General features: G+C 49.9%; 1 protein-coding gene across 2 annotated transcripts; it reads left to right on the forward strand.

The window, feature by feature from the left end:
• Positions 1-833: 833 nt before the first annotated feature.
• Positions 834-18,877, forward strand: LOC103247298 (butyrophilin-like protein 9). 2 transcript variants are annotated; one of them, XM_073014344.1, is made up of 10 exons: positions 834-932; positions 4,698-4,829; positions 6,567-6,911; positions 8,735-9,016; positions 12,347-12,466; positions 12,620-12,652; positions 13,400-13,420; positions 14,613-14,633; positions 14,867-14,893; positions 15,412-15,724. In XM_073014344.1, the coding sequence occupies exons 2-10, from the start codon at positions 4,721-4,723 to the stop codon at positions 15,489-15,491; spliced, it is 1,038 nt and encodes a 345-aa protein (XP_072870445.1). In that variant the 5' UTR covers positions 834-932; positions 4,698-4,720; the 3' UTR covers positions 15,492-15,724. The 2 variants fall into 2 exon arrangements, with proteins under 2 accessions (XP_072870445.1, XP_072870444.1); XM_073014343.1 differs by lacking the exons at positions 834-932; positions 15,412-15,724 and adding exons at positions 17,242-17,268; positions 18,151-18,877.
• The last annotated feature ends 409 nt before the right edge of the window (positions 18,878-19,286 follow it).

Consider the following 19,286-nt stretch of genomic DNA (forward strand, 5'->3'; position numbering starts at 1 on the left):
ATGAAAAGGATTGCAAGCCTCATGGCAGTTCCCTTCTTGGGGCAGTCTATCTTCCGTAGAGACTAAGAGGGTGGAAATCCTCCTGTGGACCTGTTGAAATCGAACCAGTGCAGACAGTGGGCACTACCTGGGGTCTACCAGGGGCAAGGGCATTGCAGGGGTGCCAGGGAGGCCAGTGGGAGAGGGCCAAGGCCCCACTGACACCCGGGGACTTGCAGCTGGGGTGGTGGAGGATAGGAGACAGGCAAAATTCCCCAGTTCCACAGCTTACAGAAGTAGCAAAGCAAAGACTACACTTTCAGGGATAATTTCTATACTTTATTACTAGAGAAGTTTTCCGCTCTGGGACCCCATAGTCTCCTCACACACATGCAGGGCAAAACATGCCTCCTGTGTTTGGGAGAGCAAGTGACATGACATTTATTAATAAAAGTGGATTTTCCTGCCGGGTTTCCTAATGTGGTCATGTCAGTGTTAAACGTAGTCTTAAAATTATGTTAGGGAAATCCCCAAGGTTTTGCTCCGCCCCATGGAGACCCTGGGACCGCTCAGGGCAACACCAACAGCAGCACGGCAGGCGAGGCAGTCCTGTGGGAGGACGTGGCCTTTGGACACTGCCAGGTTCGGAGATGTCCTTGGGAGATTTACCTTTATGTCAGGAAGACAGTGTTAAGTTCAGGCAAATACTTGTATGTGTGGACAGAATCTGAAATACTCCACTATAGTAAGTAAGAGTGAGAGACTGTGAATGTGTAATGCAAACGGAAAAGCAGGTTCTATTTTGTTAAGTTATTCACTAGGGAATCAGCTGAGGTTCCTTCTAATGCTCTTTTTCTCCAGTCTTGCTTTGCTGAAAGTTGCAGAAAAGGACGTGTAGAGAAAAATGGGACACTTCAGGGTGGATCGGAGGACGTCAATCCTTAGTGATTCGCGTGAGTTTTTCAGGTGGAAGCAGTGATTTTTAAGAGTCACTGATTAAAAACAAACATTCCTAAGTGTATTAGGGAGAGGCTGTTTATTTGTGAATCAAAAAGCTTTTTTCTCAGTCCCTTAAATTACGGTTTTCATGTAATAAGAATGATTTATATTTTTAGTGAAAAGTTGCTTTCCTTTCAAATACAGACCTTTTAAAAAGACTTAGCTTGAGTAAGTACCTTTCATTCGATGCTTTTCTTGTGCCTAATCTTAGGAAATCCGGAATAGTATTCGACAGAAATTATGTTTTCAACTTGCCTTTGACATCTGTCCCACTGCATTTTGCTTTAAAATTCTTCATTTAACAATAAATTATCTAAAAAAATAACAGTAGCAAAGCAAAAAGTACTCATCTTTAAAGACAGATTCAAGACTGAGGGACCGGAAATCAAAATAACGTCAGGGTTGTTTAGGAATTGCAGGTGCAGGAGGAGAGAACAGGAATGGGGTGGGCTGGGGGCAGTGAGAGAGCAAGAAGAAAAAAATAAAAAGAGAAGGAGAAGAAAGAAATGGGCTTTTGCTGGGTGCAGGCGGTGACATTTCCCAGGACACTTATTTCTCCCTGTGCCTTCCGGAGGGAGCGGCCCGAGGCTCCTGGGAGGACGAGGAGCAGGTGCGCGCCACCAGAGCTCAGCTGCAGCTGGAGGATCCCTCGGCGGTCCTCGCGCACACCGGGTTTCAATCTTCCCCAAATATCCGATGCTTCCAGTCGCTTACTCCTTCCCCAGGCAAAACCGCCTCACCAGGAACAGAACCTGAAATCAATTTACACTGTAATCAAAATAGCAGAGAGTGGAAAGTGTTTCCTTCAAGGAGGGGACTTGAACTTCAAGTACGGATTGAGCACCCTCGATCCTTAACTGGAGAGTGAGGTCAGAAAGGGCGGACTCGCGGCAGCAAACGGGGAGGAGGGTGCTGTTCAGTAGCCGCTGATTTTTTCCTTCAGGAACTTGCCAGACCATCTGTCTCTGACTAAAGGCTTTCAAGATGATACCCTTGAGTGTTGGGAGCCAAGGGGCCAGGCACATGTCCCTCCTGGCTGAGAAGATGCTCTTGACAAAGTCTTAGGGAGACCTCAGTTTTAAGTTGTTTTATCTGGCAGTGGGATTTTAAAGTTTTTATTCATTAGTTGGTTGGTTGGTTGGCTGGTTTTGTGGCTGGCACCCTGGGAGTCGGTCGCTTCTTCAGTGCCTCTGTGTGATGGCAGGTTAGGGTGTTTGGTCTGTGGCCAGCTGGTTCCTCAGACGTCATGGTTTTGGGTAACAGGAGTGACTGAAGGGTGTACCCAGACACACGACACAGCTAGTGAGGAATCTGAATTCGAGAAGCGCAGAGCGAGGCTCTGGAACCGGACAGTGGAGGTGGAACCCCCTCCACCTCTCACCCACTGTGGGCCAGAGCAAGTCACTCAGCTCCCGGGCCTCCGTTTCCTCAGCTATAATTTGGACCTATTAGTAATAATAATAATAAAAATACTAATAATACTTGAGGTATAGATAAGTGCCTGATAGATAGGAAGTACCCAGTGCATGTTCATTTTTATTACTATGAGCACGTGTGTGTGTGTGTGTGTGTGTGTGTGTGTGTCTACAATCCTCCTCCTCTGAGGCATCCATGATGGAAATCACACGGGTGTCTCACAACAGAGAACGAAGGTCCCTCTAGCACTTCCACGGTTCTGGAACATCCTGCCCCAATCCCCTGTCCCCGGGAGGTGGCAGCCTGCCTCCAGCCCAGGCCATTGGAACAAGTGTTCCTTCTGCGAGGAGGCCAGCTGTGGGACCTGTCTCGCGCCCCATTACCACCTTATGAGGGGGCCTGTGTCACAACCTAACACAACCTCGACTAATTCCCCAGAACCCAGCCCACCCAGATGGATGCACAAACGCTGAGCCCCGCTTGGTTTTGGAAGGCACTAGCTGGACACTGACGTGCCCCTCCTGGCTTTGCTGTCATGGGGCTCTAACCTGTGTCTAGAATCCAGAAGAAAAGACTGAAGCATAAAGGAAAAGAGAAGGGAACAGAAGAGAGGGTGAGAAGGTGCACAACCAGTGTAGACCCCTTTGCTAGAACCCTTCCTTGCAGCTTCCCCACCTGTCACAGAGAGGCTCGCACCAGTGGCCGCAGAGGGTGAGAGTCCGGACTGTCCAGCCAGAGCCTGGACCCTGCCCAAGGCCTCTCCCATGTCATTGTGTGAATCGGATTCCAATAACTGAGAGCTGTCAACACGGCCCTGCTTCAGGGGACCCCACCTCCTGTCCTTGAGACCTTCTTGAAACACACCTGGAGCTGTCCCAACCTGTCCTCTGTTTGTCCCCTCAATTTCAGCTCTAGGAGACAGGGCCATCAGCCCATGAGCCTCACGGGCCACCCCTCTTCCCTTGTATTCCTGCCTACCCGGGTCCCTCCCAGCCTAAGGGTCCCTGGGAAGCCTCTACCACCTCATTAACTCACCCTGCACACCCCTCTGATCCTTCGGCCACTGCACGGCCAGCAGCTTTGAGAGTCCTTCCTTCACACCTGCTGGTGGCGTTGCTGACAGCGTGGCCCGTGTCTTGCAGCCACAGGACATCAGAAACACCTGCCATGCCAAGGTCTCAGAAGAAAAGCCAAGCCATGGGGGCAGACGGGGAGACAGAGAGGGCTGGACAGAGGAGCCCACCGCGGCCTTCCCCAACAAGGGCACTGTGATGCCGTGAAAGACAAGGGGTGCAGTCCCAGGATGAAGACAGTGTGGACGTTTGCAAGGCAGAGGGGAAGGGGGGTGCTGACTTTGATTTCAAGAGCTCCCAGCAACCCGTGGGAGTGGGCACGGGTCTCTTCCATGGTTCAGGCAGAGATTTAGGTCCAGCCAATTAAAAATCTGCCTAAAATCTTGCACAACTAAATGCAAGAGAAATGTGGAGAGTTTTGTGTGTCTCCAGACTCACTGGCTGCAACACACTCTGGCCTTGAGTCATTAGTGGCGCCCAAGGGAGCAGAGCATCAAGAGTGAGGGGGCAGCCCTTGTCTGGGCTGGGTCTGGGCCTCCTGGGTCACAGATGAGGAAGGAGTGGCTAGATGGGATGACTCCATCACTGTGGCCCCGAAGATGCTCTCGACAGAGACAGTTACCAGCTGGCCTCCTGAAGGCACAACTCAAGGTCCCAGGCCTGGAGGAAAGTGTCCCAGGACGTCGTTGGGGCTGGCAGGCAGCCACCCGCATGCACTCCACTTCTGAGAAAGCAGAACTCTGTGTTTGTTCCTGTGTTTTGTGGACCCAATGTTCCAGACCAAAGGGAAGTGGGACGAAGGTTGGGTTGGTGGCGGTGAGGCAGGGATAATGAAAATGCATCTGAGATCTTCAGAGACTGCCCTTTGTTCGAGCAAAGTCGCTAAGCCCAGAAAAGTGGGGGGGCACTGAGCCCCCACACATTGTGTGACTCTATTCCTGGCTCTAAACAATAAGCAGCACAGAAGCTGCTTCCTCTGGGACCCTTCAGCCTTGTCCCCTTGCAGCTCTGTGAACCTGAGCAAGGCCAGGGATGCCATTAACAGTGTCCCCTGGAAAAATTAGAAGCAGCTCTCACATCCAGCTAAAGAAGTCAAGCTCTGAGGCTTGTCAGGAATTTGAGAGCAAGACAAAAATAACTGAGGTCACAACTGACTTCAGGTCTGATGGAGTGAGTTCCAGCTCCCCCCACCTCTGCACGTCGCTCCAGCATCCCTTTGTCCCTCTCCAGGTGGGCCCCACTGCTGAAAAGAGATGGTGGATTTCCCAGTCTCCCTGGACTCCTTGAAGCCAGTATCTCTGACCAGAAGTCTAGTCTTCCTCATGCACCTCCTCCTCCTTCAGCCTGGGGAGCCGAACTCAGGTATTGTGTCTGATCTGTAGCCCAGCCAGCCAGGACATGAACGCCACCCCTCCTGCCAGGTGCTCCCCAGGGATAAGATCTTAGAACAGTACGAGGGCGTGCCAGATGCTAAAATACAAAAAGGACTTCAATCCTGGTTGTTAAAGAAACACTACCCCTGGGCATTATCCAGCCTGCAGTGTTCCTCCACTATCTCTCCAGCTCCCACCACCTCTTGCACACTTCCCAGCACTCCGAAATCCACAGGCATAGCAGGGAGCCAAGCAAGAGGGTGCCAGGAAACTCATTGGCCTGTGTTTGTGCTGAACCCATTGATACACGTTTTTAACTTTACCCCTTGCAAAGCTTCTCTCATGAAAGATGTAGCCAACAGAGGGTGTAAACTAATAATTCAAAGGTGATTTCCTAATTTCCTGGGCTGGAAACCAGGAATACTGGGGTGACCGCGGCATAGCCCAGGTCTTCAGCGGTCTGTAGTCAAGGGAGGGGTGTGGATGTGGCATAAATGGCTGTCCATTTATGTGACCATGGCTGAGAGAAAGAGAGAGAGAGAGAGGGAGAGAGAGAGAGACTTTGGGAGCACAGCTAAGAGTAATGATTTGTTCCTGGAAAGCTGAGGAGAGCCATAGAAAGGGAATATAGTTTGAGCAGAGGCTTGCAGGATGCACATTCTCCAGGAAGATGACAGGTAGGGGATAAGCTGAGGCAGGGTGTGCCCAGGGAAACCACCAGACATCAGTGTGTGGAGGGACATCCGGAGAGAACCTGGAGAGGGAACCGTGTTGGAAGGGTATTGGATATTCACCCAGCCGCCAATGAGGGGCATCAAATAGTGTGAACAAAGGAAGGTCCCTCCATTTCCTGTGGGCCAAGTGCGGGACAGGGGTTCCATGACAGGAGAGCTTCGGGATGCTTTCAGCTGAACTTGGAAAGAAAGGAGAAGAGAGGTACAGAGGCCAGAGAGAAGAGTGAGTGCCTGTGGGGCGGCAGTGCATGCGGAAGACCAGCGCAGGAGCAGCGACTCTCATGGGAACTGCAGACAACAGACCAGACCAAAGGGAGCAGAGAGGCCCCATGAAGAAGCCTTCAAAGAGGAGGGTGATCAAATGAAAGAGCCCAACAAATAAGTCTCAACGGAAGGATTTGGTTGGCCTTTTGATAAGAAAACCTGTGGAGCAGGGAACCCTTGTAGATGATTTTTGATACCCTTTGTAGAACCTGTACATGTGAATTATTTTTTAAACTCGGAAAATCAGACAAGCAAAAATAAGAAAATATATATTCTCATCATGCAGAAATTACCACCATCAGCAATTTGGTGTCTCCTTTCAGATATTTTTCTCTGCACATTTATGCAAATATATATGTTTTTTACTTAAGATAATGTTGTACAGATTATTTTGAAACTTGCTTTTTTGATCAAAGATTCCATTTCACTTCATGCTTTGGTCATATTTACATAATTGTCCCCAAAATAACATTTGTACCTGGTTGGATGAAACCAGTTACCAGCTGAGCACCACAAATCTGGTTGTGATGTCACCTGTGTGTTTAATTGTGCACTCACGTTTTTTCGTAAAAATTACTTGTTCAAGGATCCGGGCCAGTTGTCCTGCAGAGGATCTTACCTTTCTTGTTTGCATGGCTTGCTGTAGATTCCTCAGTTATAAAGGGGTGTGATAACTTTTTTTTAATTGGATGAGGGTTGCTTTTGCCTGTTCTGACTTGTCATCCTAGAGGTCAAGGTGCTAGGCCCTGAGTATCCCGTCCTGGCCCTCGTCGGGGAGGAGGTGGAGTTCTCGTGCCACCTATGGCCACAGCTGGATGCCCAGCACATGGAGATCCGCTGGTTCCGGAACCACACCTCAGACGTGGTGCACCTGTACCAGGAGCAGCAGGAGCTCCCTGGCAGGCAGATGGAGGCGTTCCGGAACAGGACCAAGTTGGTCAAGGACTACATCGCCTACGGCAGTGTGATCCTGCAGCTTCACAGCATCGTCCCCTCCGACGAGGGCACATATGGCTGCCGCTTCCTCTCTAACAACTTCTCTGGCGAAGCTCTCTGGGAACTGGAGGTAGCAGGTGCGTGGACTGACCTAAGGCCCTGCAGGGGAGAGGGAGATACAAGTGCTTTGCCCGAGTAGAGGTAGAGTCACAGAGAATGGAAGAATGTTGGTAATTTTTAAAAAACATAAAAGCTGATTGATAGGTCCATTCTCAAATGAACAAACAAAACAACAGTTCACCAAAACATACACAAACAGCCCTTAAACATATGAAAAGGCTGGGCACAGTGGCTCAAGCCTTAAGCTCAGGCTTAATCCCAGCACTTTGGGAGACCGAGGCAAGCAGGTCACTCAAGCCCCAGAGTTCGAGACTAGCCCGGGCAACAAAGGGAGACCCCATCTCTTAGCCAGGTGTGGTGGTGCATGCCTGTAGTCCCAGCTACTCAGGGGGGCGAGGTGGAGGGATCTGGCTGCAGTGAGCTTCACCTGCCACTGCACTCCAGCCTGGGCGACAACTCTGTCTCAAAAAATATATATATATGAGATATATGTTATATATCATATATATTTATATATAATATATCATATATTTATTTATATATAATATATTATATTATATAATATTTGTAAATTATAAAATTTATAAATATATAAAATATAAAAATGTTATATGTTATATATAATATATTATGAGTAACAAAGTTACTCATAGGGAGAGAAAGGCAAATCAAAGCTACGTCAAAATGCAATTTATTTTTAACTGTCAGACTAGCAAAATTTCAAAAGCTCTTCCACGTGCTGTTGATGGAGCTATGGAGAAGCAAGCTCTCTTGTACCATGTTAGTGGAATTCAAAGTTGGAAAGCTCCAGGACAGGGGAATTTGGTAATACTTCAGAGGACTAGCTGTGTGTCTACCCTCTGACACAGCAATCCCACCTCCAGGAACTTACGCCACCTCCGACACCTCCAATATGAAAAAAACATATGTATGAGTTTAATCTTTGTGAAGCTTTTTAAAAACAATTGCAAAATAGTGGAAACCACCTAAATGTCCAAGCATAAAAGCTGAATATGCTCTATCCACCCAATGGAGTAATCTATATTATGTATTATGCATCTGAAACAATGATGAGGTGGTCTCTGAATGGATGCAGAGTGATTTCTAGTATTGTTAAGAGAGAAAATTAAAATGCAAGGTTCAATAATACATACTTGCATGTGTAAGAAAGAAGGAGAAACATTGCCAAAAGGAACATAGGAAGGATAAACAAGAAATTAATGAAATTGGTTACCTAGGGTGAGGTGTGATGACCTGGAAAGGATGGAGTTTTTTTCCTGGTATACATTTCTATACAGCATTGGCATTTAAACCACATTAATGTTTTGCATACTCAAAATACAATGCTAGTTCCACAAGGATGGAGAGATAAAGAAGCGTGTATGACGCAGTGGAGCTGGAGCTCTGGAGGGATTCAAGAAAAAGAGAAGAGTCACAACTCGAATGTATTAGAATTTAGGGTGGTGCTGTTCTTCATTCTAGGAAACTGTCCCTTGCCTAATATGATTAATTACCAGGAGCCCTTCCCCACCCAATGACCCCCTTCACATTTCCAAATGTCCCTCAGGGGTATTATTGTCCCCACATGCTACCACTGATTTAGAGTCATTTCCAGCATTTCCAAATGTCCCTCAGGGGTATCACTGTCCCCACATGCTACCACTAATTTAGACTGTCATTTCCAGTCCATGGGTGGGGAGCTGCAAGCCCACACCTGTCTTAATAGCAGCCACACTTCATGATGCTTTATGGTGACTACAAATGGTGAACAGTGGCATGAACTTTATGCGTGATTTCTCGGAAGGACCCTGATCTTTCCCACTCCTCCTGCCTCCGCCAGGGCTGGGCTCAGACCCTCACCTCTCCCTGGAGGGCTTCAAGGAAGGAGGCATTCAGCTGAGGCTGAGATCCAGTGGCTGGTACCCCAAGCCTAAGGCTCAGTGGAGAGACCACCAGGGACAGTGCCTGCCTCCAGAGTTTGAAGCCATCGTCTGGGATGCCCAGGGCCTGTTCAGTCTGGAAACATCCGTGGTTGTCCGAGAGGGAGCCTTCAGCAATGTGTCCCTCTCCATCCAGAATCTCCTCTTGAACCAGAAGAAAGAGTTCGTGGTCCAGATAGCAGGTCAGTGGTTGTCAGCTCACACCTGTCTTCCTAGTCCTCACGTCTCCATACACATTGGCCCAAAGGCAATCTATAAAGACACAGTGGTATTGCGTATGGGGTGTGTCTGTCTGCGTATAGGTGTGTTGGCCTTGACACCTGAAAAGTCAGTAACTTGGATATTAGGAACACACTAAGAACACTGCTGAGACCCCAAACAGTCGGTGAGGGAGGCCCCAGAGAGCCCACCTTTCTGTGCCTAAGGCCATACACTAAAACCCAAAACTCTACTCATCAGAGGCCATCATGGGAGCCAATAGATTCGTCATGCTATCCCCCAAACAGTATTTATTGAGTTTCCGCAATGTGACCCCAGTCCCTACCCTCAGGTCCCCATGCCAGTGGGAGATACAGACAATAAGCAAAAGAAGTGCATCCTGTCACATCACGTTAGAAGGTGCAGCCGGGCACAGTGGCTCACACCTGTAATCCCAGCACTTTGGGAGGCCAAGGCGGGTGGATCACGAGGTCAGGAGTTCAAGACCAGCCTGGCCAAGATGGTGAAACCCCATCTCTACTGAAAATACAAAAATTAGCCGGGTGTGGTGGCAGGCGCCTGTAATCCCAGCTACTTGGGAGGCTGAAGCAGGAAAATCACTTGAACCCGAGGGGCAGAGGTTGCAGTGAGCCGAGATCTGGGCGACAGAGTAAGACTCTGTCTAAAGAAAAAAAAAAAAAAAGAAGGTGGTAGGCGCTGTAGAGAAAAATGAAGCAGGCCGAAAGTAGTGGGGCCTTACACTTAGTGAGAGAAAGGCAAATCAAAGCTATATCAAAATGCAATTTTTTTAACTGTCAGACACAAAATTTCAAAAGCGCTTCCATGTGTTGTTGATGGAGCTACGGAGAAGCAAGCTCTCTTGTACCGTATTACTGGAATTCAAAGTTGGAAAGCTCCAGAACAGGGGAATTTGGTAATACTTAAGAGGACTAGCTGTGTGTCTACCCTCTTACAGATGACGTCTGGGAAGTGGTTGTTTAGGCAGCGAGCTGAAGGCAGGGTCATGGTTAAAGTCTTATTACAAGGCAGCCACCAAAGGGTTTCCAGTTCATGGTTCTAATTGTTTTACATTTTCAGGACAAACCCAATCTACGGGCCATTTTTCACAGAGTCCAAATCAATAGCTATTTTATTATAACAGAAAAGAAATCTCACCCTTTGATATAGTCGGTCAGATACAAGCCAATGCATACATGTTCTCATGATAACTTGTCTGCAAGTAGGAGGACTTGGCAAACCACTTATCACACATGGTTCTAAATCTCCTGGGAACTGGGATGGCCATCTGTGTGAGCCAACTGTCTTTAACCAAAGGAAAAACAAAGCATGTGATATGTCTACGGCAAGCCTGTAGTTACGAGTTGGAGCCATGCAGCTAAGCTAAACTCCCATGAGACAGGGATCTCCGTGGCAGTGCTCTCCCTTTTTTTTTTTTAATTTATTTATTATTATTATTATTATACTTTAAGTTCTAGGGTACATGTGCACAACGTGCAGGTTTGTTACATATGTATACTTGTGCCATGTTGGTGTGCTGCACCCATCAACTCGTCATTTACATCAGGTATAACTCCCAGTGCAATCCCTCCCCCCTCCCCCCTCCCCATGATAGGCCCCGTGTGTGATGTTCCCCTTCCGGAGTCCAAGTGATCTCATTGTTCAGTTCCCACCTATGAGTAAGAACATGCAGTGTTTGGTTTTCTGTTCTTGTGATAGTTTGCTAAGAATGATGGTTTCTGGAAACCATCATTCTTAGTGCTCTCCCTTTTATGTTTGCATTTCAAATACGCCACCCTTAGAAAAAACATTCTTGGGTTGTAAAGAAAGAATTGATACATTTTCTAAGGAAAATGAACTAAGAGAGGGGAAGAGGAAAGTGTCTCTCTTTTTGCACCAGGAAAAACCCAATATTTTCTTTTTAGCTTTTAATATAAATCTTAATTTATATTATTTGTATTTATTATGAAACTTAAGTTTATATACAAATTTTTAGATGGGTAAATGTTTGCATGCACGGACCCCTTTACAGAGGGCATGATTCACATGGATAACTTTGGGAAGGCATTCTGGTGGTGGGAAGGGCAAAGCCAGGGGCCTGAGAGGGAAACCTGCCGGCTGCTGGCAGAACAGCGAGGAAGCCAGAGGGTCGAGGGGGAGGGTCACAGGTCAGAGAGACAGTTGGCCCTGAGCCCTTGCTCTTGACCCCAGGCGATTGCTTCACACACCATCTGTTGTGAGGACCAATCCGTTGTGACCCAGTGTTCTTGTACCATACAATAAAAATGCACTGCTAGAAAAGCAAAATTAAAAGCCAAAGCCCATTAATGTCACTTATAAGCCAGACACAAAAGAACCAATGCTGTCTGATTCCGCTGATGTGGGATTACCTGGAGAAGTCAAGTCCACAGGGGTGGAGAGAGTGTATGGAGGGCGCCAGGGGCTGCGGGGTGAAGAGGAACTATTGTTTAATAAGCACAGAGGTTCAGTTTTGAAAGATGAAGAAACTTCTGGAGATGCGCGGTGGTGATGGTTGCACCACATGGTGAATACACTTACGCCCCTGAACTGTACACTTAAAAACGGTTAAGATGGGAAACGTTGTTCCGTATATTTTACTGCAACAAAAAAGAATATTTCTTAAAGATCTGAGATCAAAGCACCATTTTCCAGTAATTAGACGACACAGACAGAAAGTCACTCTGTTAAACTGCCACAGCGTTTGTGAAAGGCCGATGTGTTCTGCGCCGGCTGGTGCTGTGGGCGCTGCCCCGGGGCGGGTCCTGCCTGGGGAGCCGGGAGGGAGGTGGGAGCTGCCAGGCCACGCGCGCGTGGTTTCGTTCTCACGGCTTCCAAAAGCGCAGTAAGAACCGAGGTAGAAGCCGAATGTTTGCAAACAAGCAGGAGACGAGCTGTGGATTAGACAGCGCGGGCGCAGAGCGGGAGCCCCCTGGACGTCCAGCGCCTGCCAAGCCCCAGGGACCCTCCCACGTGGGGCAAGAGTGGGAAGGAGCGGAGCGAGGGCAGCGCGTGGTCGTGGCCGCAGAAGCCGCGAGCCGGGCTGGGGCGCCGGTTCCCTCCCGCACACGCTGCAGCTCGCCCCGGCCCGTCCGCAGAGCGCGCTCGGCTCCCACCTCCGGAGCGCATTTCACCCGCGGCTGCCCCACGCGCATTTCACCCGCGGCTGCCGGCCGAAGGTCCCTCGGGCGGTTTTCCGGCGCGCAGCGGGCAGGCCAGGCTTGCGTCTGGGTGTTCAGTGGCGCCTGAATCGAGATGGCCCGGGGGGTGTTTTCCAGGCGTGTTTTCTCCCGGAGCCTCTCCGTGGAAGGGCGCTTTGGTCGGGGCCCTGGCGGCGCTGCTGGCGGCCCTCGCGGCGCTGGCGCTGGGCTTCCTCCGGCTGCGGCGGCGATGCCAAGGTACCGGCGCGGGGCAGTGGGGCGGGGAGGGGCGTCCGGCCGGTCCTGGACCCCGGGCCACAGGACGCCTCCTCCCAGGACGCGGCGCGGGAAGGGGGCCTGGAGAGAGCGGGGGGCGCACACTCAGCCTCTCCCCTCCCGTTTTCCCTTCAGAAAAGCTGAAGAAGGAGGCGCAGAAGAGAGAAGGTGAGCGGGGACCGGGCGCTCTGCACCCACCTCCGGAGGTGCCGACCCGCAGTGCAGTAAATCAAAGGCTCTGGACCCCATGACGAGGGTTTGTTCCAGCGCAAGGTGTCAGGGCGGCCCCCGGGAGCGGCCATCAGCGCCCTCGGTGGGGAAAAGGAAGATTGTTCATAGGGACAAAAGCGGAGGTGCTGAACGGTTGCATCTTCCACGCAGAGGGTAGTGTGCGGTGCCAGGGTTGATTGGCTGCTGTTGATCACACCCTCGGAGCTCGCTTAACATTCCACCGTACAGAGGGAGCAGTGACCGGGGTCTCCGCTGCCAGCGTCATTGCGTCCAGGTTTTCGTGAAGCGCAGGGAGTCGGGCTGATGGGTGACACCTCAGCACAAGGTCAGGAAGCAGCGGTCAGACACCAGAGCAAACAGCCGTGGTGTGTGAGGCAGTGTCCAGGGCTTAATGCTTCCCCTGGGCAGAGTAAATTTGGAAGGCTCCGACATTTATTTTCACACTAGCAGGAGGGAGGGCGCTGGGTCACCCTCCTATGGAGAAGGGGAGCCAAGCGTGAGCACTTCCCCATCCCCTGCCTGGAGCCTCACTGTCCAGCCCAGCCTGGGCCCCCAGACCACCGGGGGTGGGAGTGCCACATCGGACGTGTGGCCTCAGCATTCATCCATCTATTCTGTCTGCCTCATTCCCCAACCTGAAAGTCTTTCTTCTTTTTTTTTTCCTATCTCTCTCTCTCTCTCTAGGGAAACTCACTGCAGAGCTGGGTAAGTTCTGGGTGCCGGGCCACAGTGCTGCCTGTCAGACAGTGGGGTGGACCCCTGTGCCTGTGCAGTGGAAGGAGAGGCTCCCTTTGGAGGGAGTCAGCTGGCAACTGTCTAATTCTAGACCATCCCTGTGAGCCTCCACCTCTTCTCTTGCTAAGGGGCTGAAAAGGTGACTGCCTGCCACTGTCCAGCTGCCTGAGACCCTCCGGACAGACCCTGCCAGCTCCTCCCCTGCAAATTAGACAATTCAGTTAAAATTCCGCCATAAAACGTTTACTGTTTCTGGTTCATCTTCCTAAAATATCCTTCTCTTTTTAATGCAAATGGCACTAGGAAGGGTGACACCTTTAATGTGCACCAAAATGGGAATAATTTCTCAGATTCACTTTTCTCCCCAGAGGTACTCAGAGACGTGAAACCATGGAATGTGTCTCTGCAGAGAGGAAGACAGAGTGAACCCAAGGGAGGGGGAATGGAGGAAAAGGCCATCATGGTGTTGGGGTTGGGGTGTTATTCAAATGAAACTGTAAGGTTGGGGAAGCTTGTCTTGCCATCTGCCTAGTCCTTCAAGGGGAATGAAAAAAAAAATAGCCCTAATAAGTCATTAACACTATAGTCTGAATTGTAAGTCATAACACTATAGTACGAATGCCTCTACCAGGAGCATTTACCTTTGAAAGAGCTTGACACTGGATGGACAGATCAAAGGAATGCATTTTTAGTAGCAAAATGTTGGCGTCCTTGGTATTTGGTCAGGGGAAATAATTGGGTGTGATGTCCTTCCAGTCCTTTAAATAACGTACCCAGTAAGTGACCCTGAGGCTCACATAGGCTGCGCTCAGTGCCTGGACTTACGTAGGAGCTCTGCCCCCAGGAAGCTTGTGATTTCAGACAGAAGGAATAACCTGAACCCTGGGAAGAGGCATGTCAGTTCTAAGATCTGGTTCCCCTTCTAGGCCCTGGGCAGATTTCTACCTTTGAGCTAAGATAGGATGAGGCATAAGAGTCCTGCAGGTGGGCCTCCTTTTTGAGGGCAATGAAGGGGCAAAGATGAAGCTGTGGGAAAAAAAAAAAAATGAAGCTATGATTAGCAATGGCTTAAGACTGAGGAAGCTCTTCCCAGTGGCCTGTCTTGGGAAGATGGTTCCACCCATCTGCAGGCTGATGTTTTCTTTGTGTGTTCTGCTTGCAGAGAAGCTTCAGAAAGAGCTTGGTAAGTGAACCCTCTTAGAACTATTTCTCTTTATTCATCATTTTGCATCTGGTTCCCAATATATCTTCTCATCTCCCAACCAGGTATGGTGCCCAGGCAGGACCCCTGCTGGCGGTGTGGGTGGCGGGAGAGAGGGGAGGGGAGGGGACACGGTGGGTGCAAGATGTGATGTGTGAGCGGGGAAGCTTGGGGTCCTGATGTGCTAATTTCCTGCTTTTCCTTGGTTGCTTCAGACTGGAGACGGACTGAAGGCCAGGCTGGTGAGTGGAATCCATCTCTCTCTGACTCTTCCTCATTTATGTCTGAGCACCCCAATCCAACTCACCCTGATGAACCTATTGGGCTTCATTCTGGTTGCATTCCGCGGCCTCACACAGCATGTGTTAATCTGTATCACTGGGTAGAGGTTATACTCCGTCCTGAGGACTAAGTGTACTGCAAACCACTAGTTCCAATCCTGGTTACATATCAGAGTTACCTTGACTCCTGGTGCCCATCCTCCAAGACAGACTCATGGTTCGGGCATGAGTGTGTTGCTGTACATGGAAATACTTCTCTGTATACCTCCCTCTATTCACCCCTAATGCAGACAGTCTAATGTATATAGTTTGTATATATTCTTGCAAAATGTGAATATCGATTTACGCATATGCATCTTAGTTCATGTAAGTGACATTTATGGTTCTGTGCTGTTCCTTGCTTTTCTCATGCTCACCATGCTTTAATATCCATCGCTGCCACTCGTGTGTATTCAGTCTGTTTTTCCTCCTTACTGCAGAGTGCTTCATTTTAGCCAGCCACCCTCCCGGGGAAGGTATCCAGGCTGCCTGTAACTCCACAACAACACCGAATGCATAGTCTCAAACGCATTGCCTTACGGCCCTGTGTGGAGATCTCTCTGGGGTCTATAACTAGGAGGGGGATTGCTGGCCCATGGTGGGTGTGTCCCATGGGGTAAGGGGATACTGGGATGCGCTGAAGGCAGCGTCATCATCCTGCCACCAGCCAAGCAGGGACATTCCATGTGCCCACATCTCACGTGAGCCAGCTTTCTAAGTTTGCCAGTCAATGGGGATAAGTGATGGCTCATGGTTCTTTAGGTTTGCACACCTGTGAATGCTGAGAAGATTGAGCATCTCCGTATACGCTAGTTGGTTCGGGAGCTTCCTCTACTGAAAACTGCCAGTTCGTATCATTGACCCATTTTTCTTTTGGGATTGCTGTCTTTTATTATTAACAGGAATATTATATGTCTGTGTGTGTGTGTGTGTGTGTGTGTGTATGTGTGAGAGAGAGAGAGAGATTAATCCCTCGTGGGTAAACATTGTGAATTCCTTCTTCTGTTGTGCCATCTGCCATTAGCTGTGTCCATAGTTCCCCTTATTGAAAAGGAATTATTAATTTTGATAAAATGTAATCCATCACCTTTTTACCTACCTTATGGTTTGTGTTTTTGAAGTTTCATTGAAGAAAACTTTCCTCACACTTAGGTCACAAAGATATTCTCTTACACTTTCTTCTATTTCTTTTTCTTCATGTAACTACAAAAACCTTTCTACTATCTTTATATTTGCATCTTTAATCCATCTAAAATTTGCCATTTTATGAGGTGTTGGGTGAGAATCCTGTGATTTTTCTCCATATAGTGAGCTGGGCTTACCAACGCCATTTACTCCACCATTCCAGGGTTGCCACTGATGGGAACCACCTTTGATGCACGTTGGATTCCTGTCTGTATATGAGTTTGTCCATTGGCCACCTATTACATCATTGTTTTTACTGCTATGGCTTTTGTAGTATCTGAAAGTACAAGTTTTCCTTCTCCATTTCCAATTCCTTTTTTAAAGTGAATGAACCTTTTTAAAATATAAACTTTAGGATAAATTCATAAATCTCCACAAAAAATCCAAAAAGGAGTTTAACATAGGATTGCTTTGAACTTACAGATAAACTTAGGGAAAATCAATATCTTTGTAGAACTGAGATATTCCACACAAGAGCTATTGTGTTTAAAGCTTCACCAGTTATCCTGACACAAAACTGGGGCAACAAAGCCTTGCTGTAAATATCTGGAACTCTGAGAATGTCTTGTGTTGCTTTTGCTTTTGTGACTCGGTGATATCTTTGTTGCAAAACAAAACGAGATAAAACATAACAGAAATCCACTCAGATTGATTCACATTAAGAATGGAGGCATGTCACGAAAACACAGGACATCTGGAGGGCATCTTCGGGATCTGTCAGGCTCAGCTGGACCTCCTGGGCACAGCCTGGCCAGTCAGAGTCTGAGGCTCCACTTCCGTGTCTCAGGGCATCCAGGCTGCCTACAGAGTCTCTTCACCTACGTGCTCCATTCTCCGGCTTTTTCCAGCAGAATTTCAGCCTGCATGGAGCTCTGGTATCAATGACACAGGCCTCTACTCGATCTAAAATTTCTCAGGAAAATCCATGGTGAACCCCAAGACCAGTCTGAATTCAAACCCGTTGTCATGGTGGGAATGGGGTCGTTCTCGCTGCCTGCATCCCTCATGCATGTGGAGCCTTTGCTGAGGTTCCAGAGTTACTGACTGAGGTTTCTGACCTTTTTTTCTCCTCTGTTTGGTTTCAGAGTGGAGAGCAGCCCAAAAATACGCAGGTAACTGAAGCCAGGAAACTGATTTGTGTTTTGGGTTGGCTGGATCTTAAACAGAAGGGAGGTGGGGAGATCTGAGATTAGAGGTCGGGGCTTTCTGGGAGCCAAGTATGGGGCCGGCACACACAGACACACACGCACACTTGCAAACACGCCACACGACACATATGCCTGCATGTGTATGCACACACACGGGTGGTTCCATGCACACGCACGTGCACACACACACGCACACGTGAGCTCCCACACACGTCGCTCCTCGGGGTTACACTACGTTTGTTTCCGTCTGGCTCGGGGCCATTTGCAGGCGAGAATGCAGAGTTTATAAGGAACCTCCCGGATCCTCTGACAGAAGGGGTCCCCTAGGTTCCCATCTGTCAGATGGGATGGGGTGTTGAAATGTGGGGCACTGCACTAGATGATCTCAAAAGTCCTTTTAAAATCCTTTTTAAAACTTTCTGAAGGACTGTATGTAAAAAAAAAAAAAAAAAAAAAAATCCAAAAACTTCTGTAAAATGACGCTCAGTGCTCTCCTGATTATGTCAAGGTCACACGGGGTGGTGCCACCAGCAGGAACTAGAGCCAGCCCGTAGGTCCTTCCCCTTGCCCGGGACGTGGCTCCCTTCCCACCAGCCTGCTGCCTTGCTATCTCTGGTATGGAGTTCAAGCCAGGGCAGGATTCCTTGTCACTATCAAACACGCAGGAGGGACTTACAACATGTCACTTCAGTCCCGGGGAGGGAGTTTGCAGGGGCGAGGGTCGGAGTAAGGGGTTCATTTCACTGATTATTCCACCAAGAGAAACTAGAGGTTTGTCCGTCTCGGGGAAGAGACGGACCGGCCCAGACCGTCCCGTGCGCGCACTAACGCTGCGGCTCTGCGCAGTGGACGTGACTCTGGATGCGGCCTCCGCGCACCCCAGCCTGGAAGTGTCCGAGGATGGCAAGAGCGTGTCTTCCCGCCGGGCGCCCCCAGACCCGGCGCCGAGCGACCCGCAGCGGTTCTCGGAGCAGACGTGCGCGCTGAGCCTGCAGCGGTTCTCCGCGGGCCGCCACTACTGGGAGGTGCACGTGGGCCGCCGCAGCCGCTGGTTCCTGGGCGCCTGCCTGGCCGCGGTGCCGCGCGCGGGGCCCGTGCGCCTGAGCCCGGCGACCGGCTACTGGGTGCTGGGGCTGTGGAACGGCTGCGAGTACTTCGTCCTGGCCCCGCACCGCGTGGCGCTCCCCCTGCGCGTGCCTCCGCGGCGCCTGGGCGTCTTCCTGGACTGCGAGGCGGGACAGCTGTCCTTCTTCAACGTGTCCGACGGCTCCCACATCTTCACCTTCCACGACACCTTCTCGGGCGCGCTGTGTGCCTACTTCAGGCCCCGGGCCCACGACGGCGGCGAACGTCCGGATCCCCTGACCATCTGCCCGCTGCGGGTTCGGACGCGCGTCCCCGAAGAGAACGACAGTGACACGTGGCTGCAGCCCTACGAGCCCGCGGACCCCGCGCCGGACTGGTGGTGAGGCGCCCTCGTGGCCGCAGGACTGGCCCGGGAGGCTCCCCGGACCCCAGGCCCGCGCTTTGCTCTCCTGATCCCAGGCCCGCGCTTTGCTCTCCTGCTCCGGTGAAGTGAGCAGGTGCACCAGCCAAAATGTCAGCCAGGGGGACAAAGAGGGGGACCTTTGCCTACGTAGATGCGTATGTGTAATGCGATTTTCTTCAAGGAAAGGAGACACGTCCAAAACTCATATGTGGATTGTGGGACTGAGCGAATGAGTACAAAGACATCCACGTCGCTGAGAGCCGGGGTTGCCTGCGGTGGGCGGTGGGAAAGAAGCCAGCGTGGAAGAAAGAAAGGAGAAAGCTTTAGTGACTGCATTAGAGGGATCAGTTAATTTGTATCGTTTTATGTTTTTTGTATGTTTGCTAGCTCTAAAACAGTCCAGACGCAATGACACTTCGTAAGCAACGAGTTCACCTAAGTAAGGCTCAGATCCTGGTTTCAAATAGCATTTCCCATTAAAATGAAGTTGAAG

This window comes from Chlorocebus sabaeus, unplaced genomic scaffold (assembly GCF_047675955.1).
Source record: "Chlorocebus sabaeus isolate Y175 unplaced genomic scaffold, mChlSab1.0.hap1 unalloc_scaffold_95, whole genome shotgun sequence".
Taxonomy (NCBI): Eukaryota; Metazoa; Chordata; class Mammalia; order Primates; family Cercopithecidae; genus Chlorocebus; species Chlorocebus sabaeus.